Below are 25,296 nucleotides of genomic sequence, written 5' to 3' on the forward strand. Positions count from 1 at the left end.
AAAGGACAGGACATGGAAAGGTGCCCCAGATTGTGGAGGGGGGTTTTCTTCTCACCCTTGGCTTGGCTTGGACCTTCCCAGTCTAGCCCCCTTGCACATCTCCCATCCCTTGGTCTTCAGTCTCTGCTTAGGTTCCCTCTGTGCCTATCTCTCTCTGTCTCTCACTGCCTATTACCCCAGTAGTGCCCCCTCCCAAACATCTTTATTCATTCCTTAGACAAGAAAACAAAGTGCGGGCTTATTTTCCATCTCTAGCTCCCTTCCTGTGGTCTCCTTCCCTCTGTTTCCCCAAGAGTAGGCCTTAGATTTCCCATTTCTGGCTCTCACTCATTACAAGAGAGATCAGTGCTTCCAGTCCCTGTGCCATATTATGCCGCTTCCAGTGCTATAAGAATCTACCACAAGAGGCCCTATCCTCTCTCCTCCTATCTCTCTGATTTTGTTTTTCAGATGTACTACTCAAAAACCAGAAGCTGGCTCTCAGAGCTACCCTGAAGGTTCATGCCAGGGAATGTTATTACCTCCTATCCTTCACCCCTCTCCTCCCCTGCCTTTCATCTCCAAGCAGAGAGGAGTGGGCTGTCTTAGCCTGGTTGTGACTGCCTCTCCTCTCCACCCATAGGAGCCCAGCCCACCTTGTGTGGATGACTTCCTGTACATCTGTGATGATATTTATAAGCGAGATGAGATGCTCGCCATGGAAATCAGCATCCTAAAAACCCTCAAATTTGATATCAACATTCCCATCGCCTATCATTTTCTGCGCAGATATGCTAAGGTAAGACAGGGCAGGTACATCTTCATTTTACCACTGCTGGGTTAGTCCCCTCCATTCCCAGAGTGGCTGCTTGAGTGGTAGGAAAAGGGAAAGGGACAACTGGGGACAGGGGAATTTCTTCTTCAGTCCACCCTCCTAGATTGGCAATCTTTATGGAGTGTGGGGGGAAGAAAATTGCATATTTCCATGGTATGCCTATAAAGTTTTGAGGTGAGGGCAGAGTAGGGGAGGGGAAGAAGATTCTTTGATCAGGAAGGGACACTTGGGAAGTTTAGGGGAGATGCTGTCAAAGTTCTCTTCCTTCACCTGAATATTGGTTACAGGGGAAGTCACTTTGTATTATACAAGTGTGTCTTGTTGTAGGATTTGTGTGTGTGTGTGTGTGTGTGTGTGTGTGTGTATACACACATGCGCGCCCACACACACACACACACACGCACACGCACACACATATTCAAACAAGAAAAGGGAAGGAGTTCTTTTGGAGCATGAAATACCTCCTAGTCTGGAACCCAGTGAAAAGTCAACAGTTGGAGGCCTTCGGCTCTTCAAAGAAAGGGGAGGTGGAGGGTACCACAATCACACTTGATAATTTGGTTTAAAACCCTGAAAATGGCAAATACCACTGCCAATTTCGTAATCCCCCCTCCTAAAGATTCTGTGCTTTGGGGGCAGGGTCCTTAGTGTGAGTCATGGTGGCAAAAGAGGTACATTGTTCAGGCAGAGAGCCATTTAGGCCCAAGGTGGGATAACTGGAGTGAGTGAGTGCAGGGGGTTTTCTGCTTGGTGCCAGTGTTCTGAATTGATTGCTGAGCCAGTCTTCTTCCTGCCTTTAGTGTGTCCATGCCAGCATGAAGACACTGACCTTGTCCCGCTTCATCTGTGAAATGACCCTGCAGGAATACGACTATGTCCAGGAGAGGGCTTCCAAGCTAGCTGCTGGCTCCTTCCTCCTTGCCCTCTACATGAAGAAGCTCGGACACTTGGTAAACACTTGTGTGCGGTGGGGAAGGAGGAGTAGGGATTTAAAAAAAACATATTTATTTATTTATTTTATTTTTGGCTGCATCGAGTCTTAGTTGCAGGATGTGGGCTCTTCATGCAGCACACGGGCTTCTCTTCAGTTGTGGCACATGGGCTCCAGAGTGTGTGGGCCCAGTAATTGCGGCACGTGGGCTTAGTTGCCCCGTGGCATGTGGGATCTTAGTTCCCTGCCCAGGGATCGAACCCCCGTCCCCTGCATTGGAAGGCAGATTCTTAACCAGTGGACCACCAGGAAAGTCCCAGGGATAGGGATTTAAAAGCACAGGGTCAGCTCAGGAGGAAGGTGTAAACTAGGGCTGTGGGAAACTCTGTGACAAAACTACTACATACCTGCCATTATGAATCCTTTAACATCTTGACATCTTAGGGGCCTGGCTGCCTAAAGGGTTTCTAGAGCCATGGTTTTAAAGTATTTTATTTCACTTTTCTTCATCACAGTACCCTTTCTTCCAAAGGCAGCTTACCTGAAAGCCCAGTATCACAAAACAGACTAATGTGAAATTATTCTGATTGCAGCAGGGAGTGGCGTGGACCCACTTCTTGCCTTACCCCATTCCACCCCTGCTCCTTGCAGCCCCCTCAGCAAGGTTGGCCCCCCAAGGGAGCTCATTGGAACAGGATTTGGAAAGCACTGACCCAGAGAACAGAGTAGTGAAAGCAACTGTCCATGTGTATAACAGGGGACTCAGATATACTATTGTGCTCTTCTCTGAGGAGGAAGGCCCCCACAGCCTCCTTCCCCAATACAAATAAAATGCATATTTGATACTTTCTCAATTTTATAAAAAATTGTGAATAAAAGTAACTTTAGAAAACTATGAATTTTTACTGACGTGTAACATGCAATCCAATAGAAAAAGTATGCTTACAAATGAGCATACTCTTCCCAACCACTCCTAAGACCCTGCAGCCTAGAAATTCTAGCACCACTACTGATGGAGAAACCTCTGTGTGCTGAGGAAAAACCCTATAAACAGTTGTGTGAATTTGGACAAGGCACTGATATTTCTTGGGACAGAGAAAGCATTAAGTAAATGGCAGGGATGGCGATGAGAAAGAATACGTAATAATAATGGCTAGCATTTATTGAGTTCTTAGACAGTGAACTAAACACTTTGTCTATTAACTCAATCTTCACAACAACCCTATGAGATCAGCACTATTATTCCTATTGTACAGATAAGAAATAACTTCCCATGTTTGGCTAATGAGAGGCAGAGCTAGGATTTTGGGAACTAGGAGTCTGTTCAAAGAATATACCTACTCTATAATCAGAATGGATGTGGCCGTAGCCCTGGAGCCATGATCTTGGAGGCCCCATGCTGACCCAGGCTTTTACCTTTGGGTCCTGGGGAAGGCTGGTAGGTCCTGAGGGAGGACAGTTGAGAGGCTCAGGGCAGCAAACTGCTTGCCAACCAGTATAAAAATATTTCAGTGTTTGGACACTTGGCATGGCTGTACCAGTGAGTATCAGCTAAGTGTCAGCCCTGATCTGAACCCAGGTAGTCTGGATCCATAGTCCTCTACACTATATATACTGTTATAGATGAGAAAGTCTTCACAGAGGAGGTGACTTTTGAGTTGGGTCTTGAGAGATGAGTAGGAACCTTGAGAAGAGACATTCTAGGCAGAGGGAACAACAATTGAAAAGATGTGAAGGCAATAAGAAAACAGTGTGATGTATTCAGGGCAGAATCAGACATTTCCTATGGATAGAGCAGAGGATGTATGAGTAGGGAATGGTGAGAGGTGAGACCAGAATGGTAGAGTGTGGTCAGATTGTGAGAGGCCTTTGATGCCATGCTGAAAGATCTATTGTACACTAAGGCATTGCAAGTTTTTAAGGCAGGGGAGTGACATCTTCCTGTTTGTATGTTTTGGAAACAGTACTAGTATATAGCAGTATGGAAGGTATATTAGATGAGAGAGCGTATGTGAACGTATCAACACCAGTGAGTGGGCTTTTATAATTATCAATGTGAAGCATTGGGGCAGTGAACAATTGAACAATGTGAACAATTGGGGCAGTGACAGTAGGGCTGTTAATCTTAATTAACACACCCAATATGATGTATTATCCCATGTGTTACTCCCCTGCTCAGCATGCCAATGACTGCCCTTTGCCTGTGGCAGTGGTTTCCAAAGAGTATTCAGTAGAGCCTTGGGATTCCTGCAGAAGTATCTCAGGGGCCCAGGGGCCATGTAAAAGGTAAAGGGATCCAAATTGGTGGGCTTCTTAGTTCCCACCCCCAATTCCAGGTAAGATATTTGGGCTTCCAGGTAAGATACTTGGGAAAACATGAGTTCAGGGAAAATAATTTAAGACATTTTAAGAAAACCACTGCCTCACAGAATAATGAATTTTCTTTTCTCTACCTGTGGAACTCCCACTAGACTTTCAGTACCTATTGCAGATGTGCCCTCCTCTGCAAAGCTTTTTGTGACTTTCCCAGCCAAAATTCATGGGTCCTGCAGCTCTGTTCCTCCACTGTCCCATGCTCCCTTCTATTGTAGCACTTCCCACACATTTTATAATTCTATGTGTGCATGTCTGTCTCCCCAACTAGACTACAGACTCCTCAAGAGCAGGAGCCTTAGTCATCTCTTAGTCATCTTTGTATTCCCAGCATCCTGTATGGGGCTTGGTAATATCCTAGCTAGCATTGTTTGGGTATGTGCTAGACTCTGTTCCGTGTGCTTTATGTCTATTAACTCATTTAAGCCTGTTATATAATTACTGCAATCGTCCCTATTTGGCAGATTTGGAAACTGAGGCACCTAGAGGTTAAGTAACTGGCTCAAGGCCATGCTGTTAATGGAGCTGGAATTTGAACCCAGGCCTCCAGAGCCTTTGCTCTTAAACACTCTGCTATATTCCTTTTGCCACATGATAGGCATCCTTAAAGTTGACTGAGAAAATGAATGCATGAAATGATAGCTGTTTGAGCCAGAGAGGAGGAACAGCCTTAAGTTCCTGCTGGCTATTTAGTTGGGACCTCAAGTTTGTTCTGAGGTTTGCCTGGCCATTGGCTCTTAACCTGAGGGTAAGTAACAAAGTCAGTCCTGTTCCTTAAATTCTTTGGTGGATTTCAGTTTAAATACCTATGGCTAGGGCTAATATCCAGCTGGTGCATATGGATATAGCCATATCACTAGCCTGCAGCTGGAACATAGTCTTCTAGGTAGTACCCTATAATTATTGGTCGGTGTCTGTGCTCTATGAGTCTTTGAATTGTTTGACTTTCTTCCCTGCCTGTACTATGGATAGGAAGTTTCGATTTGGGTATTGGAGACAGGAAGTATCTGCTTCCTGTTGTAAAAGTCACTGTCCATGTTGCTTCTTCCAGGCTCCTACCCTGGAGTATTACAGTGGCTACAAGACCTCTGATCTTCACCCCTTGGTCAGGCAGCTGAACATCCTGCTGACTTTGCGTTTGTGCAATAGGCTCAAGACTGTGCATTCCAAGTATTCCCACCAGTAAGTACCAAGCTCCAGTTGAGGCTGGGTTTGTGCTCAGTCATGGGGAGGCCCAGACTAACCTAATTTAAGAGAAAAGAAAGATTCAGGTACTTTTTACCTTACTTTCTGCTCCAGAGTTAAAGCAAGATAGGGAACCAAGGGCCTATGTCCCACTTATTCCATGGAGCCTGCTTGCTTTGGGCTATTTTACACTGAGCAGACCCCGCTTCCTTTTGCAGGGTCTTCTTTGAAGTCACCAAAATCCCACCCTTGGACGTGTTGAAACTGGAGGAGATTTTGAACTGCTGCTAATTCTGAGGCTGAGGGTCTGGTACTCTGGCAGCAGCCACCGGGGCCAGGCAGGCGTGTAAATAAGCTGTATTTATTCTGTCCTTGAATTTGTCTTTTCATCACTTTTCTTCATTTTTACTGTTTGTCTATTCCCAAACTGATAATGTTGTAAATATTTGTGTTTTTTTATGAAAGAGAAGAAATTATTGTTGTATTTGATTAGAAATTTAATAAAAATTAATGGTTGTTGTTAACATGGCTCACTTCCCCCCTTATTGCTCAGGAGCCCCACACATAGCCCTGTTTTTTTTCCTGCCTAGTAAAGGCTGTGCCTCAGGGTCTAGCTTATCCAATTTCCCTCTCTGTTTGGAGACTTTCTCTTCACAGGAAGAGGAATTGATCTAGGTGTGAACTGATGAATGAGTCTGTAGACTTGTGGTGGGAGGGGTAGTCCAAAGAGACCCCACTACCCGACAGGCCTCAGTGTTCAGATCTGGGGCAGCTGGAAACGTGGGCCAATACCCTTTGGTCCCCATTTCAGGTTGCCAGCTTTCCTTGCTTCTTCCTAGATGATGAAAAGGTAGGGATAAGGATTTTCACTGAAATGTACCCCTACTTTTGTAGTAAGGTGTCTTTCTAGAGTCTAAATTTGAAAAAAACTTTGAGTGGTGCACTGAAGTCTCTTTTGGTCTTTCAGTAAAGAGGAGAAATTTCCACCTGTGAAATCAGCAAGATGTCCCATGAATGTAAGCATCAACCAGTTGCTCAATCCTTCATTCATAAAGCTTTAAGGAGGTTCTACTCTCTCTCTCTCTCTCTCCCCTATCTTTGGGGTAATGTGTACTGGTACAGGTACTTCAGTTGTTACCAGAGGACTTGAACATCTTCTGTGCTGGTTGATGAAGAGCCACTGCCTCAATCTTGCCTCTAGGACCTCTGGGACCTCCCCACAATCTAGCAACTGAATCAAGTAATATCTGTCATAGCAGGAGACCTCCAGGACTCTGTTCTAGTACTGTGGCTGGCAACTGTTGTGATTGCTGTGTGGCTGATTGTTATCACTTGTCAAATATTTTGAAAATTAGTCCTGGAGATGGATATCTGGTAGGGGGGGCAGTCATTGAAGACTCCCCAATTCTGACCCAAGAATCCCTATGCTAGTCTGGTCATATCTCCTTTTCTGAAGGGTTGGACACAGGAGGGAGAGCATGTCATGACCTTAGATGTCTTAGTGCTTTCTATTTTTAAAAAACGTTTTATTGTTTCCTCAAATTTTATTTTTTAAAAACTTTTATTGGAGTATAGTTGATTTACAATGTTGTGTTAGTTTCAGTAAAGTGATTCAGTTATACATATACATATATGTATATGTTCTTTTTCAGATTCTTTACCCATATAGGTTATTACAGAATATTGAGTAGAGTTCCCTGTGCTATACAGTAGATTCTCATTGGTTATTTTGTATATAGTAGCGTGTGTATGTTAATCCAAAGCTCCTAATTTATCCCTCCCCCCTCCATGTTTCCCTTTTGGTAACCATAAGTTTGTTTTCAAAATCTGTGAGTCTGTTTTAGTTTTTAATTGGAGTATAGTTGATTTACAATGTTGTGTTAGTTTCAGGTGTACAGCAAAGTGAATCAGTTATACATATACATATACCCACTCTTTTTTATTTTTATTCTTATTTTATTTTATTTTTTGCAGTACGCGGGCCTCTCACTGTTGTGGCCTCTCCCGTTGTGGAGCACAGGCTCCGGACGCGCAGGCTCAGTGGCCATGGCTCACGGGCCCAGCCGCTCCGCGGCATGTGGGATCTTCCTGGCCTGGGGCATGAACCCATGTCCCCTGCATCGGCAGGCGGACTCTCAACCACTGCGCCACCAGGGAAGCCCCCCACTCTTTTTTAGATTCTTTTCCCATATAGGTCATTAAAGAGTATTGACTAGAGTTCCCTGTGCTATACAGCAGGTTCTTATTTGTTATCTATTTTATATACAGTAGTGTGTATATGTCAATCCCGATCTCCCAATTTTATCCTTCCCTCCCTTTCCCCCCTGGTAACCGTAAGTTTGTTTTCTACATCTATGCCTCTATTTCTGTTTTGTAAGTAAGTTTGTTTGTATTTTTTTTTGATTCCACATATAAATGATATCATATGGTATCTGTCTTTCTCTGTATGACTTTCTTAGTATGATAATCTCTCGGCCCATCCATGTTGCTGTAAATGGCATTATTTCATTCCCTTTTTTTTTTTTTGCAATACGCGGGCCTCTCACTGTTGTGGCCTCTCCCATTGTGGAGCACAGGCTCCAGACGCGCAGGCTCAGCAGCCATGGCTCACGGGCCCTGCCGCTCTGCGGCATGTGGGATCTTCCTGGCCTGGGGCATGAACCCGTGTCCCCTGCATTGGCAGGCGGACTTTCAACCACTGTGCCCCCAGGGAAGCCCCATTCTTCTTATTTATTTATTTATTTAATTTTTTGGCTGTGTTGGGTCTTTGTTGCTGCACACAGGCTTCCTCTAGTTAGAGTGAGTGGGAGCTACTCTTCGATGCAGTGTGTGGGCTTCTCATCGTAGTGGCTTCTCCTGTTGCAGAGCACGAGCTCTAGGCCCACGGGCTTCAGTAGTTGTAGCACGTGGGCTCAGTATTTCACTTAGTATGAGAATCTCTAGGTCCATCCACGTTGCTACAAATGGCATTATTTCGTTCATTTTTATGGCTCATTGTATATGTACCACATCTTCTTTATCCGTTCATCTGTCGATGGACATTTAGGTTGCGTCCATGTCTTGGCTATTGCAAATAGTGCTGCAGTGAACATTGGGATGCATGTATCTCTTTGAAGTATGGTTTCCTCTGGATATATGCCCAGGAGTGGGATTGCTAGATCATATGGTAGTTCTATCTGTAGTTTTTTAAGGAACCTCCATACTGTTCTCCATAGTGGCTGTACCAGTTTACATTCCTACCAACAGTGTAGCAGGGTTCCCTTTTTCCCACACCCTCTCCGGCATTTATTGTTTGTATACATTTTGATGATGGCCATTCTGACCAGTGTGAGGTGTTACCTCGTAGTTTTGATTTGCATTTCTCTGATAATTATTGATATTGAGCATCGTTTCATGTGTTTGTTGGCCATCTGTATATCTTCTTTGGAGAAATGTCTATTTAGATCTTTTTTTTTGGAACTTAATTTTTTTTTTTAACATCTTTATTGGGGTATAATTGCTTTACAATGGTGTGTTAGTTTCTGCTTTATAACAAAGTGAATCAGTCATACATAAACATATGTTCCCATATGTCTTCCCTGTTGCATCTCCCTCCCTCCCACCCTCCCTATCCCACCCCTCCAGGCTGTCACAAAGCACCAAGCCAATATCCCTGTGCCATGCGGCTGCTTCCCACTAGCTATCTACCTTACTACGTTTGTTAGTGTGTATATGCCCATGACTCTCTCTCGCCCTGTCACAGCTCACCCTTCCCCCTCCCCATAACCTCAAGTCCGTTCTCTAGGAGGTCTGCGTCTTTATTCCTGCTTTACCCCTAGGTTCTTCATGACATTTTTTTTTCTTAAATTCCATATATATGTGTTAGCATACGGTATTTGTCTTTTTCTTTCTGACTTACTTCACTCTGTATGACAGACTCTAGGTCTATCCACCTCATTACAAATAGCTCAATTTCGTTTCTTTTTATGGCTGAGTAATATTCCATTGTATATATGTGCCACATCTTCTTTATCCATTCATCCGATGACGGGCACTTAGGTTGTTTCCATCTCCGGGCTATTGTAAATAGAGCTGCAATGAACATTTTGGTACATGACTCTTTTTGAATTTTGGTTTTCTCAGGGTATATGCCCAGTAGTGGGATTGCTGGGTCATATGGTAGTTCTATTTGTAGTTTTTTAAGGAACCTCCATACTGTTCTCCATAGTGGCTGAACCAATTCACATTCCCACCAGCAGTGCAAGAGTGTTCCCTTTTCTCCACACCCTCTCCAGCATTTATTGTTTCTAGATTTTTTGATGATGGCCATTCTGACTGGTGTGAGATGATATCTCATTGTAGTTTTGATTTGTATTTCTCTAATGATTAATGATGTTGAGCATTCTTTCATGTGTTTGTTGGCAGTCTGTATATCTTCTTTGGAGAAATGTCTATTTAGGTCTTCTGCCCATTTTTGGATTGGGTTGTTTGTTTTCTTGTTATTGAGCTGCATGAGCTGCTTGTAAATTTTGGAGATTAATCCTTTGTCGGTTGCTTCATTTGCAAATATTTTCTCCCATTCTGAGGGTTGTCTTTTGGTCCTGTTTATGGTTTCCTTTGCTGTGCAAAAGCTTTGAAGTTTCATTAGGTCCTATTTGTTTATTTTTGTTTTTATTTCCATTACTCTAGGAGGTGGGTCAGAAAGGATCTTGCTGTGATTTATTTCATAGAGTGTTCTGCCTATGTTTTCCTCTAAGAGTTTGATAGTTTCTGGCCTTACACTTAGGTCTTTAATCCATTTTGAGCTTATTTTTGTGTATGGTGTTAGGGAGTGATCTAATCTCATACTTTTACATGTACCTGTCCAGTTTTCCCAGCACCACTTATTGAAGAGGCTGTCCTTTCTCCATTGTACATTACTGCCACCTTTATCAAAGATAAGGTGTCCATATGTGCATGGGTTTATCTCTGGGCTTTATATCCTGTTCCATTGATCTATATTTCTGTTTTTGTGCCAGTACCATACCGTCTTGATAACTGTAGCTTTGTAGTATAGTCTGAAGTCAGGGAGCCTGATTCCTCCAGTTCCTTCTTTCGTTCTCAAGATTGCTTTGGCTATTCGGGGTCTTTTGTGTTTCCATACAAATTGTGAAATTTTTTGTTCTAGTTCTGTGAAAAATGCCAGTGGTAGTTTGATAGGGATTGCATTGAATCTATAGATTGCTTTGGGTAGTAGAGTCATTTTCACAATATTGATTCTTCCCATCCAAGAACATGGTATATCTCTCCATCTATTTGTATCATCTTTAATTTCTTTCATCAGTGTCTTATAATTTTCTGCATACAGGTCTTTTGTCTCCTTAGGTAGGTTTATTCCTAGATATTTTATTCTTTTTGTTGCAATGGTAAATGGGAGTGTTTTCTTGATTTCACTTTCAGATTTTTCATCATTAGTATATAGGAATGCCAGAGATTTCTGTGCATTAATTTTGTATCCTGCCACTTTACCAAATTCATTGATTAGCTCTAGTAGTTTTCTGGTAGCATCTTTAGGGTTCTCTATGTATAGGATCATGTCATCTGCAAACAGTGACAGCTTTACTTCTTCTTTTCCGATTTGGATTCCTTTTATTTCCTTTTCTTCTCTGATTGCTGTGGCTAAAACTTCCAAAACAATGTTGAATAATAGTGGTGAGAGTGGGCAACCTTGTCTTGTTCCTGATCTTAGTGGAAATGCTTTCAGTTTTTCACCATTGAGGATGATGTTTGCTGTGGGCTTGTCATATATGGCCTTTATTATGTTGAGGAAAGTTCCCTCTATGCCTACTTTCTGCAGGGTTTTTATCATAAATGGGTGTTGAATTTTGTCAAAAGCTTTCTCTGCATCTATTGAGATGATCATATGGTTTTTCTCCTTCAGTTTGTTAATATGGTTTATCACATTGATAGATTTGCGTATATTGAAGAATCCTTGCATTCCTGGAATAAACCCCACTTGATCATGGTGTATGATCCTTTTAATGTGCTGTTGGATTCTGTTTGCTAGTATTTTGTTGAGGATTTTTGCATCTATGTTCATCAGTGATATTGGCCTGTAGTTTTCTTTCTTTGTGACATCCTTGTCTGGTTTTGGTATCAAGGTGATGGTGGCCTCGTAGAAGGAGTTTGGGAGTGTTCCTCCCTCTGCTATATTTTGGAAGAGTTTGAGAAGGATAGGTGTTAGCTCTTCTCTAAATGTTTGATAGAATTTGCCTGTAAAGCCATCTGGTCCTGGGCTTTTCTTTGTTGGAAGGTTTTTAATCACAGTTTCAATTTCAGTGCTTGTGATTGGTCTGTTCATATTTTCTATTTCTTCCTGATTCAGTCTTGGCAGGTTGTGCATTTCTAAGAATTTGTCCATTTCTTCCAGATTGTCCATTTTATTGGCATAGAGTTGCTTGTAGTAATCTCTCATGATCTCTTTTATCTCTGCAGTGTCAGTTGTTACCTCTCCTTTTTCATTTCTAATTCTATTGATTTGAGTCTTCTCCCTTTTTTTCTTGATGAGTCTGGCTAGTGGTTTATCTATTTTGTTTATCTTCTCAAAGAACCAGCTTTTAGTTTTATTGATCTTTGCTATTGTTTCCTTCATTTCTTTTTCATTTATTTCTGATCTGATTTTTATGATTTCTTTCCTTCTGCTAGCTTTGGGGTTTTTTTGTTCTTCTTTCTCTAATTGCTTGAGGTGCAAGGTTAGGTTGTTTATTTGAGATGTTTCCTGCTTCTTAAGGTGGGCTTGTATTGCTATAAACTTCCCCCTTAGAACTGCTTTTGCTGCATCCCACAGGTTTTGGGTCGTTGTGTCTCCATTGTCATTTGTTTCTAGGTATTTTTTGATTTCCTCTTTGATTTCTTCAGTGATATCTTCATTATTAAGTAGTGTATTGTTTAGCCTCCATGTGTTTGTATTTTTTACAGATCTTTTCCTGTAATTGATATCTAGTCTCATGGCGTTGTGGTCAGAAAAGATACTTGATACAATTTCAATTTTCTTAAATTTACCAAGGCTTGATTTGTGACCTAAGATATGATCTATCCTGGAGAATGTTCCATGAGCACTTGAGAAAAATGTGTATTCTGTTGTTTTTGGATGGAGTGTCCTATAAATATCAATTAAGTCCATCTTGTTTAATGTATCATTTAAAGCTTGTGTTTCCTTATTTATTTTCATTTTGGATGATCTGTCCATGGGTGAAAGTGGGGTGTTTAAGTCCCCTACTATGAATGTGTTACTGTCGATTTCCCCTTTTATGGCTGTTAGTATTTGCCTTATGTATTGAGGTGCTCCTATGTTGGGTGCATAAATATTTACAATTGTTATATCTTCTTCTTGGATCGATCCCTTGATCATTATGTAGTGTCCTTCTTTGTCTCTTTTAATAGTCCTTATTTTAAAGTCTATTTTGTCTGATATGAGAATTGCTACTCCAGCTTTCTTTTGGTTTCCATTTGCATGGAATATCTTTTTCCATCCCCTTACTTTCAGTCTGTATGTGTCTCTAGGTCTGAAGTGGGTCTCTTGTAGACAGCATATATAAGGGTCTTGTTTTTGTATCCATTCAGCTAATCTGTGTCTTTTGGTGGGAGCATTTAGTCCATTTACATTTAAGGTAATTATCGATATGTATGTTCCTATTCCCATTTTCTAAATTGTTTTGGGTTCGTTATTATAGGTCTTTTCCTTCTCTTGTGTTTCTTGCCTAGAAAAGATCCTTTAGCATTTGTTGTAAAGCTGGTTTGGTGGTGCTGAACTCTCTCAGCTTTTGCTTGTCTGTAAAGGTTTTAATTTCTCCATCAAATCTGAATGAGATCCTTGCTGGGTAGAGTAGTCTTGGCTGCATGTTTTTCTCCTTCATCACTTTCAGTATGTCCTGCCACTCCCTTCTGGCTTGTAGGGTTTCTGCTGAGAGATCAGCTGTTAACCTTATGGGGATTCCCTTATGTGTTATTTGTTGTTTTTCCCTTGCTGCTTTTAATATGCTTTCTTTGTATTTAATTTTTGACAGTTTGATTAATATGTGTCTTGGCGTATTTCTCCTTGTATTTATCTTGTATGGGACTCTCTGTGCTTCCTGGACTTGATTAACTATTTCCTTTCCCATGTTAGGGAAGTTTTCAACTATAATCTCTTCAAATATTTTCTCAGTCCCTTTCTTTTTCTCTTCTTCTTCTGGAACCCCTATAATTCGAATGTTGGTGCGTTTAATGTTGTCCCAGAGGTCTCTGAGACTGTCCTCAGTTCTTTTCATTCTTTTTTCTTTATTCTGCTCTGCAGTAGTTATTTCCACTATTTTATCTTCCAGGTCACTTATCCGTTCTTCTGCCTCAGTTATTCTGCTATTGATCCCATCTAGAGTACTTTTAATTTCATTTATTGTGTTGTTCATCGTTGTTTGTTTCATCTTTAGTTCTTCTAGGTCCTTGTTAACTGATTCTTGCATTTTGTCCAATCTATGGTCCATTCTATCTCCAAGATTTCGGATCAACCTTACTATCATTATTCTGAATTCTCTTTCAGGTAGACTGCCTATTTCCTCTTCATTTGTTAGGTCTGGTGCATTTTTATCTTGCTCCTTTATCTGCTGTGTGTTTTTCTGTCTTCTCATTTTGCTTATCTTACTGTGTTTGGGGTCTCCTTTTTGCAGGCTGCAGGTTCGTAGTTCCTCCTGTTTTTGATGTCTGTCTCCAGTGGCTAAGGTTGGTTCAGTGGGTTGTGTAGGCTTCCTGGTGGAGGGGACTAGTGCCTGTGTTGTGGTGGATGAGGCTGGATCTGTCTCTCTAGTGGGCAGGTTCACGTCTGGTGGTGTGTTTGGGGGTGTCTGTGGCCTTATTATGATTTTAGGCAGCCTCTCTGCTAATGGGTGAGGTTGTGTTCCTGTTTTGCTAGTTGTTTGGCATAGGTTTTCCAGCACTGTGGCTTGCTGGTTGTTGAGTGAAGCTGGGTGCTGGTGTTAAGATGGAGGTCTCTGGGAGATTTTCGCCGTTTGATATTATGTGGAGCTGGGAGGTCTCTTGTTGATCAGTGTCCTGAAGTTGGCTCTCCTACCTCAGAGGCAGAACCCTGCCTCCTGGCTGGAGCACCAAAAGCTTTTCATCCACACGGCTCAGGATAAAAGGGAGAAAAAGTAGAGGGAATTAGTAGAAGTATGAGGAAAGAAAGAAGGAAAGGAGGGTAGGAAGGAAGGAAGAAAGAAAGAAAGAAGCAAAGAAGGAAAGAAGGAAAGAAAGGAGGGAGGGAGGGAGGGAGGAAGGAAGGAAGGAGGGAAAGAAGGAAAAAAGACAGAAAGGAAGAAGATACAGTAAAAATAAAATAAAGTATAATAAAGTTATTGAATTAAAAAATTCTTATTTAGAAAAAAAAAAAAAGGGACGGAAAGAACCTTAGGACAAATGTTGGAAGCAAAGCTATACAGACAAAATCTTACACAGAAGCATACACATACACCCTCACTAAAAGAGGTAAATGGGGAAAAATCCTAAATCTTGCTGTCAGAGACCACCTCCTCAATTTGGGATGATTCGTTGTCTAAAGGAGGGAAGGAAGGACGGAAAGAAAGAAAGAAAGAACGAAGGTAAAGTATAATATTGTTATTAAAATTAATTATTAAGAAAAAAAAATTAAAAAAAAACATGGACGGATAGAACCCTAGGACAAATGGTGGAAGCAAAGCTATACAGACAAGATCTCACACAGAAGCATACACATACACATTCACAAAAAGAGGAAAGGGGAAAAAATCATAGATCTTGCTCCTAAAGTCCACTTCCTTAATTTGGGATGATTGGTTGTCTATTCAGGTATTCCACAGATGCAGGGTATATCAAGTTGATTGTGGAGCTTTAATCCGCTGCTCCTGAGGCTGCTGGGAGAGATTTCCCTTTCTCTTCTTTGTTCTCACAGCTCCCAGGGCTAAACTTTGGATTTGGCCCCGCCTCTGCGTGTAGGTCGCTGGAGGGCGTCTGTTTTTTGCTCAGACAGGATGGGGTTAAAAGAGCCGCTGATTGGGGGCTCTGGCGCACTCAGGCTGGCGGGGACGGAGGGGCACAGAGTGCGGGGCGGGCCTGCGGTGGCAAAGGCCGGCGTGACTTTGCACCAGCCTGAGGCGCGCTGTGCGCTGTCCCGGGGAAGTTGTCCCTGGATCCCGGGAACCTGGCAGTGGCGGGCTGCACAGGCTCCGCGGAAGAGGGGTGTGGAGAGTGACCTGTGCTCGCACACAGGCCCCTCGGTGGCGGCAGCAGCAGCCTTAACGTCTCCCGCCCGCCTCTGGGGTCCGCGCTTTTAGCCGCGGCTTGCGCCAGTCTCTGGATTCCGCGCTTTCAGCCGCGGCTCGCGCCCGTCTCTGGATTCCGCGCTTTCAGCCGCGGCTCGCGCCCGTCTCTGGATTCCGCGCTTTCAGCTGCGGCTCGCGCCCGTCTCTGGGGTTCGCGCTGCGGCTCGCGCCCGTCTCTGGAGTTCCTTTAAGCAGCGTTCTTAAACCCCTCTCCTCACGCCCCAGGAAACAAAGAGGGAAGGAAAAGTCTCCTGCCTCTTCGGCAGGTGCAGGCTTTTCCCCGGACTCCCTCCCGGCTAGCTGTGGTGCACTAACCCCTTCAGGCTATGTTCAAGCCGCCAACCCCAGTCCTCTCCCTGCGCTCCGGCCTCAGCTCGCAGCCCCGCCCGCCCCGGCGGGTGAGCAGACAAGCCTCTCGGGCTGGTGAGTGCCGGTCGGCACCGATCCTCTGTGCGGGAATCTCCCCGCTTTGCCCTCCGCACCCGTTGCTGCGCTCTCCTCCGCAGCTTCGAAGCTCCCCCCTCCGCCTCCCGCAGTCTCTGCCCGCGAAGGGGCTTCCTAGTGTGTGGAAACTTTTCCTCCTTCACAGCTCCCTCCCACTGGTGCGGGTGCCGTCCCTATTCTTTTGCCTCTGTTTTTTCTTTTGCTCTACCCATGTACGTGGGGAGTTTCTTGCCTTTTGGGAGGTCTGAGGTCTTCTGCCAGCCTTCAGTAGGTGTTCTGTAGGAGTTGTTCCACGTGTATATGTATTTCTGGTGTATCTGTGGGGAGGAAGGTGATCTCCGCGTCTTACTCTTCCGCCATCTTCCGCCTTCCCCTCTATTTAGATCTTGTGTCCATTTTTTGATTAGGTTGTTTGTTTTTTTGACACAGAGCTGCATGAGCTGTTTGTATGTTTTGGAGATTAAACCCTTGTTGGTCGCTCTGTTTGCAAATAGTCTTAGTGCTTTCTTACCCATTGTGTCAATTTTCCATTCTCCCTCCCAACTTGCTTTGCCTTGATGACCAGATATCATTAGGTTCCCTCTTGCCCCATCCCACTGCTTTGCAGGATGACTAAAGGGTACAGCCACAGAGGTCCAAGCTGCTTGGCAGTGATTTAGCTGGCACAGCCAACTAAGTGTAAACATGCTAAAAGCACTAGGCTGGAAGCTGTCTTGCAAATCTCCAGCCTCACTAAAAGGAAGTGTCTTGTTTGTACCTGCGTTTCAATTCTGGAGCTTCATCGGGGAAACAACTGGTTTATTTCCTCTCCTTTTCCCCAACTCCATTGTTCTTTAGAGGTGCTAGTGGAACCATCAATCATTTTTGTTATAATCATTGCACATGTCTCAAAATTTATTTTACACTCATCACTACTTCAGAGTTAAGGTAACTATTAGATCTGGATCTTGTTGTTTAATGCCTTTCTAAAGAAGCACATCTATTTCTTTATCAAGAATTTGTGTTTATATTTTGATTCTTCTAGTTCAGTATAACTGGTTTTCTTTGTAACCTTATGGATTTTTTAACAGTTTTATTGAGATATAATTCATATATCATACAATTCACCCACTTAAAGTGTACAATTCTATAGTTTTTCATATATTCACAGAGTTGTACATCTATCACCATGATCTAATTTTGGAACATTTACATCACCCCAAAAAGAAACCCCATACCCAGTAGCAGTCAGTCTCCATCCCCACCCTCCAACCCTAGACAGCTACTGATTTACTTTCTGTCTCTATAGATTTATCTGTTCTGGACATTGCGTATAAATTAAATCTTACAATGTGTAGCCTTTTGTGTTTAGCTTCTTCCACTTAGCATAATGTTTTCAGGGTTCATCCACATTGTAGCATGTGTCAGTATTTCATTTCCTTTCATTGCTGAAAAACATTCCATTGTATGGGTATACCACATTTTGTTTATCCAGTCATCAGTTGATGGAAATGTGGATTTTTTCCACTTTTTGACTATTATGAATAATTCTGCTTTGAACATTCATGTACAAGTTTTTGTGTAGACATGTGTTTTCATTTCTCTTGGGTATATACTGAAGAGGGAAATTGCTGGACCACTTTACATTACCACCAGCAGTGTATGAGGGTTCCAGTTTCTCCACATCCTCTCCAACATTCTTTATTATCTGTTATGGCAGTTCTAATGGGCATAAAGTGGTATCTTACTGTGGTTTTGATTCACATTTCCCTGATGGCTAATGATGTTGGACATTTTTTTCCTTGTGCTTATTCACCATATATGTATCTTCTTTGGAGAGATGTCTGTTCACATTATTTGCCCAGTCTTAATTGGGTTATTTATTTCTTTATTATTGAGTGGTAAGAATTCTTTATATAATCTGGATCATATATATGATTTGCAAACATTTTCTCTGATTTTGTGGATTGTCTTTTCACATTATTGATTGTGTTATTTGAAGCATACAAGTTTTAAATTTTGATGAAATTTAATTTATCTAAGAAACCATTACCTAGTTTAAAGTCATGAAGATTTATCCCCAATATTTCTTCTCTGAATTTTATAGTTTTAGCTCTTACATTTAGGTCTTAAATCTATTTTGAATTAATTTTTGTATACGATGTGATATAGGGGTCCAACTTCATTTTCTTGAATGTGGACATGTTACTGAATTGGTCGCCTGGACCCACGCCGGGGTCCTAGCCCAGGCCAAGTCCTGTTGTCTTGGCCAGGGAGGTTCTTTTTCCGATCCGATTTGCCAGTAATGAAACCGATGCTGAGACTGGAACAGCACAAGCTTTATTCAATAGCCAAAGAATGGGGAAGTGGGAACCTCATTTGCAAATCAGCTTCTCAACCCAATTTGGGTGGAGACACCATATATATAGGAGGATTGATGTAAAATGGAGGGAATTGGAAAGAGAGGGAGGAATATTCATGATTTATCTGAGAATAGAAGTGTGGTTTGGACCAGAACTGAGGCAACACTCCTTTTTAGTCCTTGTATGGACTTTTCTGATTGTTGTCATGGCAATTGTTAACTGTCAAGGCACTGGTGGGTGTGTCATTTAGCCTACTAATGTATTACAATGAGCATATCGTGAGGCTCAAGGCCTACTGGAAGTCAAATCTTCCACCATATTGGGCCTAGCTGGTTCTAACCAGTTCTTGTTTTTCTCTTTGCAGCTTCCTCCTGAAACTTAGGTAAGAGCACTTGGTTTACATTCAAGGAAGGGACAGGGATATGATTCTGGGGCAACAGCCTTGGTAACATATCCAGTTGCCCCAGTACCATTTGTTGAAAAAACTATTCTTTCTCCACTTAATTATCTTGGCACCCTTGTTGAAGATTAATTGACTATAAATGTGAAAGCTTATTTCTGGACTCTCAATTCTCTTCCATTTACCTATATGTCATCCTTATGCCAGTACCATAACATTTTGATTATTAGCTTTTTAGTAAGCTTTTTAGTAAGTTTTGAAATTGGGAAATGTGAGTTCTTCAACTTCATTCCTCTTTTCTTAAGATTGTTTTGGCTATTCTGGGTCCCTTGCATTTTTATATGAATTTTGGCATCAGCCTGTCAATTTCTGAAAAGAAAGTTGAGATTTTGATAGAGATTGCATCAAATTTATTGGTCAGTTTGGGGAGAACTGCCATCTTAACCATATTAAGTCTTCTAATCTATGAAAATGTCTTTTGTGCTGGTCTCAACCTGTTCAAAACCAATGTTGTGGCTTGGCTTGCCCTGTGGTTCTTATGATTGCAAGATCCCCCCAGCAATAACCATCAGAAAAACTTTGAAGGAGACAAGTTTTTTGCTTACAGGTCCTGGAAAATACACAGCACACCTGGAGCCACATAGCAAGGTCAAGGGTTGGGGGAGAGAGAGACACACACAGAGACAGAAACGGGAAGAGGGAGACAGAGAGACATACAGAGAGACAGAGAATGAGTGAGCAAGCCTAGCTGGCTGCTTTTATTGAAGGTGGGAAACTAGGGATTCTGGGGCTCACTCATTATTGGTGAATTGAAAATAGAAGAGGGGAATTTGAAGCTAGAGAAGAGAAAAAACAAGCAACCCAAATGGTCAGTTATCAAAATCAAGCAAGATTGCTAAAACAAAGGAGTAGGAACTGGGGTGGGGGTGACTAGCAATGTGTTTTTTGAGGTAGCCATCTTCGAAGTGGGTGCCTCTTTGAAGTGATGTCTGGGCAATCAAAGCTTAAGTCAGACATTTGCATTACAAAAAAGAGAAAATCCAAATGTCAGGACTTATACTGCAACATGGTATGTCTTTCCATTTATTTAAGTATTTCTTTTCAACAATGTTCTATAGTTATCAGAGTGTAACTTTTATATGTCTATTGTTATATTTATCCCTAAGTATATTTTTTTTAATGGAGCCATCAGTCTTGATCACTGTCAGTTCCTTTCTTACATATTTCAATTATGGCCTTGTAAGAGGGTGACCTTGTTAAGTCTCATCAATTTTACCTCCCAAATATTTCTTGAATTGGCATTTTCATCATAATCTCTATTATCACTGCCCAGGTTTGAGATCTCATCTATTGCCTAGATTACTAGAGTACTTTCCTAACTGGTCTCCCCATCTTCAGTCTTGTTCCCTTCTACTTCACCCTCCATATAACCACCAGAGTGATTTATTTAAAATTCGATTCTAGATTACAGTTCTGGGTAAGATGGTTAAGTACTTGCTACTCTTTATCTGTCACTGAGCACAATCATAAAACCTGGACAGAATTCATGGCACAGCTGTTTGAGAGTTCTGAAAAGTAAGTAGCTGCAGGAAGATTGAAGAAGGACACCAGCATTTGAGAAGCCAACAAACAAATGGTGAGTTTCCCACTCCCCCCACCCCATTCCCTGACCTGAACTTAATGCATTTGGAAACCTGGAAGTGAGTACTATACTACAGGCAGAGAACTCTAGGAGAAGCCCTCTAGTTCTTGCTTGAGAAGTGAGAGAAGGGGGGAAATCCTCCATTTTTCCCTTTATTTCTCTTCTCTCACATCCCAACCCTCAGGCAATCATGCAGTGGCAGCAACAGTGGCAGCAGTGAGAGCCTTCAGGAACCAATACTCTTGGAGAGGGGAACCCTTAGTCTCTGATGGAGCTCTGGCCGCAAGAGAGCTGAGCCACACACTGTTGCTTTTTTATCTCTCTTTTCCCACTGCTTGTTTCCAGATGTGGCACAGCTGCAGAAGTGAACAATTTCCAACTGGAGGACTGAAAGGGAAGTCCCAGGAATTGAGTAGCACTGGGGAGACTGTGGAGAGGTAGGAGGAAACTGACCCCATAATGTTTTTTGTTAATGACCTCCTAGATACCCACCACTAACCTGTGCCTATGTTGATCAGATCCGAATGAGCATACCAAAGAACTGAGATAACAGGCATCCATCTAGATTCCAGACTGACCACTTAGTCACACACAAACACACACACCAGACAGATCTGAATAACACTGCAAAAGCTTTGAAAACTGAGCTGACATTGAACCATCAGCCCACGGAAGGCTGGTGGGAACGTGTGACCTGAACCTAATCAGATTGACTGCTAAAGCAAAAACGTAAATGTTTTCCATACAATTTAAGCAAGACTTAGAGTTTTATAATGTCATATCAAAATGTCCAGGATATACTCCAGGTTTACCAGGCATACAAAGAACCATGATCATCTCAAGTTGCATGGCAAAAGGCAATCAACAGATATTAACAAGAGGATGCAGATGTTGCACTTATCTGACAAAGACTTTAAATCAGCTACTATTAAAAACTCAAATGAATGGCACAAACACTCTTGGAACAAATGTTAAAATACAGAGTCTAATTAGATAAATAGAAGATATAAAGAAGTAGAAACCAAGTGGAAACTCAGAATTGAAAAATACAATAACTGAAATTTTAAAAAAACCTCACTGGATGGGCTTAATAGCAGAAGTGAGATGTCAGGAAAGAGTCAATAAACTTGAAGGTAGATAAATAGAAATTATATAATATGAACAACAGAGGAAAAAAGATTAGAAAAAAAATAAACAGTGCCTTAGGGACACATGGGACAATGATAAAATGTCTATCAGTCATGCCACTGGAGATCCAGAAGGAAAGGAGAAAGAAGCAGTGCTGAAAAAAAGAAATCTTTGAAGAAATAATGGCTTGAAAAATTCCCAAGTTTGGTGAAAGACACCAACCTACAGATTCGAGAAAATGAGTAAATCCCTACCAGCATAAGCCAAAGGAAACCCATAGATAGATACATCATAAGAAAACCACTGAAAAATAAAGGTAAAAAAATCTTGAAAGCATTCAGAGAGAAATGATGCATTATGTATAGGGGAACATTGATTTGAATGACTGTAGATTTCTTATCAGAAACTCTAGATCAGAAAGAAGCAACAAACAATTTTTCAGATATTGAAAGATTTATCAATCCAGAGAATCCAGCAAAAAATACCCTTCAGGAATGAAGGTAAAATTTAAAACACAATTTTAGGTAAAGGAAAACTAAGAAAATTCACAGCAAGCAGACCTGCTGAAAAAGAATTGCTAAAGGAATTTCTTCATACAGAAGTGAAATGATACCAGAAGGGAGAGTGGAACATTACAAATGATGGAAGAAGACAAAAATGGTAAAAATCTGCGTAAATATAATAGACTATTTTTCTTCTCCTGAGTTTTGATTGAAAGCGAATTACAGCATTTTCTGATGGGATTTTCAGTGTATGTAGATGTAATACATAAGGAAATGATAGCATAAAGTGGAGAGGGTAAAGGGCCCAAAATGCTGGAAAGGGTTTTACATTGCAAATAAAGTGGTAAAATATTGATTCTAAATAGACTGTGAAAAGTGTGTGTTTTGTAATCCCTAGAGCAACTACCAAAAAAATTAGACAAAGAGATGTCAAAGTGACAGTAAATAAATTAAAATTGGTTACTAAAAAAAAAATTGGTTACTAAAAAAGTTTAAATAATTCTAAAGAAGGCAGGAGAAGGGAAACAGGAATAATAATTCAGAGGAACCAAACAGAATATAAACAGTAAAATGGAAAACCTAAATCCAGTCATATCAATAATTATATTAAATGGTCTAAATGCCAATGAAAAGACAAAAATTAAAATGGATTAAAAACACAACCCAACTGTATGTCACATACAGAAACTCACTTCAAATATAATAGGTTGAGAGCAAAAGGAAAAAAATAGATAGCATTCAAAAATGAATGAGGAGGAGCTTCAAGATGGCAGAAGAGGGCTTCCCTGGTGGCGCAGTGGTTGAGAGTCCGCCTGCCGATGCAGGGGACATGGGTTTGTGCCCCAGTCTGGGAAGATAAAACATGCTGCAGAGAGGCTGGGCCTGTGAGCCATGGCCACTGAGCCTGCACATCTGGAGCCTGTGCATCTGGAGCCTGTATTCCACAATGGGAGAGGCCACAACAGTGAGAGGCCCATATACTGCAAAAAAAACCACAAAACAAAAACAAAAAAACAAAAAAGATGGTGGAAGAGTAAGATGCAGAGATCAACTTCCTCCCCACAAATACATCAGAAATACATCTACATGTGGAACAACTACTACAGAACACCTACTGAATGCTGGCAGAAGACCTCAGACCTGCAAAAGGCAAGAAAATCCCCATGTACCTGGGTAGGGCAAAAGAAAAAATAAACAGATGAAAGAATAGGAATGGGACCTGTACCAGTGGGAGGGAGCTGTGAAGAAGGAAAGGTTTCCACACACTAGGAAGCCCCTCCGTGGGCGGGGACTGTGGGTGGCGGACGGGGGAAGCTTCAGAGCCATGGAGGAGAGCACAGCAACACGGGTGCAGAGGGCAAAACAGAGAGATTCCCACACAAAGGATCGGTGCCGACCAGCACTCACCAGCCCGAGAGGCTTGTCTGCACACCCACCGGGTTGGGTGGAGGCTGAGAGCTGAGGCTTAGGCTTCAGAGGTCAGATCCCAGGGAGAGGACTGGGGTTGGCTGCGTGAACACAGCCTGCAGGGGGCTAGTGCACCACAGCTAGCCGGGAGGGAGTCCGGGAAAAAGTCTGGAGCTGCCGAAGAGACAAGAGACTTTTTCTTGCCTCTTTGTTTCCTGGTGCGTGAGGAGAGGGGATTAAGAGCCCCGATTAAAGGAGCTCCAGAGACGGGCATGAGCCGCGGCTATCAGCGCAGACCACAGAGATGGGCATGAGACTCTACAACTGGTGCTGCAGCCATCAAGAAGCCTGTGGGCAAGCACAGGTCACTACCCACACCTCCCCTCCTGGAGCCTGTGGTGCCTGCCACTGCCAGAGTCCTGTGATCCAGGGACAACTTCCCCAGGAGAACACACAGCACGCCTCAGGCTGGTGCAACATCACACCAGCCTCTGCTGCCTCAGGCCCACCCCACATCCGTACCCCTCCCTCCCCCTGGACTGAGTGAGCCAGAACCCCTGAATCAGCTGCTCCTTTAACCCCGTCCAGTATGAGCAAAGAACACACGCCCTCAGGCGACCTACACGCAGGCGTGGGTCCAAATCCAAAGCTGAACCACGGGAGCTGTGCGAACAAAGAAGAGAAAGGGAAATCTCTCCCAGCAGCCTCAGGAGCAGCAGATTAAATCTCCACAATCAACTTGATGTATCCTGCATCTGTGGAATACCTGAATAGACAACAAATCATCCCAAACTGAGGAGGTGGAATTTGGGAACAAAGATATATATTTCTTTTTCCCTTTTTCTCTGTCTGTGAGTGTGTATGTGTATCCTTCTCTGTGTGATTTTGTCTGTATAGCTTTGCTTTTACCATTTGGCCTAGGGTTCTGTCTGTCGTTTTTTTTTTACTTAAAAATTTTTTCTGAATAATTATTTTTTATATTAATAACTATTTTATTTTACTTTATTTTAAAATTTTATCTTCTTCTTTCCTTTTTTTCTCCCTTTTCTTCTGAGCCACGTGGAGGACAGGCTCTTGGTGCTCAAGCCAGTCATAAAGGCTGTGCCACTGAGGTGGGAGAGCCAAGTTCAGGACACTGGTCCACAAGAGACCTCCCGGCTCCACGTAATATTAAACGGCAAAAATCTCCCAGAGATCTCCATCTCAACATCAAAACCCAGCTCCACTCAATGACCAGCAAGCTCCAGTGCTGGACACCCTATGCCAAACAACTAGCAAGACAGGAACACACCCCATCCATTAGCAGAGAGGCTGCCTAAAATCATAAGGCCACAGACACCCCAAAACACACCAATAGACATGGACCTGCCCAGCGGAAAGACAAGATCCAGCCTCATCCACCAGAACACAGACACTAGTCGTCTCCACCAGGAAGCCTAAACAAGCCACTGAACCAACCTTAGCCACTGGGGACAGACGCCAAAAACAAAGGGTATTACGAACCTGCAGCCTGCAAAAAGGAGACCCCAAACACAGTAAATTAAGTAAAATGAGAAGACAGAGAAACACACAGCAGATGAAGGAGCAAGGCAAAAACCCACCAGACCTAACAAATGAAGAGGAAATAGGTAGTCTACCTGAAAAAGAATTCAGAATAATGATAGTAAAGATGATCCAAAATCGTGGAAATAGAATGGAGAAAATACAAGAAACGTATAGAAAGGACCTAGAGGAAATAAAGAGCCAACGAACAGTGATGAACAACACAATAAATGAAATTAAAAATTCTCTAGAAGGGATCAATAGCAGAATAATTGAGGCAGAAGAACAGATAAGTG

At 42.3% G+C, this 25,296-nt stretch overlaps 1 protein-coding gene across 1 annotated transcript in view; it reads left to right on the plus strand.

Annotated features, from left to right (window-relative positions):
* CCNB3 (cyclin B3) overlaps positions 1-5,594 on the plus strand; it is a gene marked incomplete at its 3' end in the record, with an annotated part of 66,324 nt that extends 60,730 nt beyond the window's left edge. The window contains exons 9-12 of the mRNA XM_082864371.1: positions 623-778; positions 1,615-1,764; positions 5,170-5,300; positions 5,522-5,594. Of these exons, the coding sequence (XP_082720497.1) occupies positions 623-778; positions 1,615-1,764; positions 5,170-5,300; positions 5,522-5,594 (510 nt within the window). The remainder of the gene's footprint in view (positions 1-622; positions 779-1,614; positions 1,765-5,169; positions 5,301-5,521) is intronic.
* Between the last annotated feature and the right edge of the window lie 19,702 nt (positions 5,595-25,296).

The sequence above is a fragment of the Leucopleurus acutus genome (genome assembly GCF_964270905.1).
Source record: "Leucopleurus acutus genome assembly, chromosome: X".
NCBI classification, from domain to species: Eukaryota; Metazoa; Chordata; class Mammalia; order Artiodactyla; family Delphinidae; genus Leucopleurus; species Leucopleurus acutus.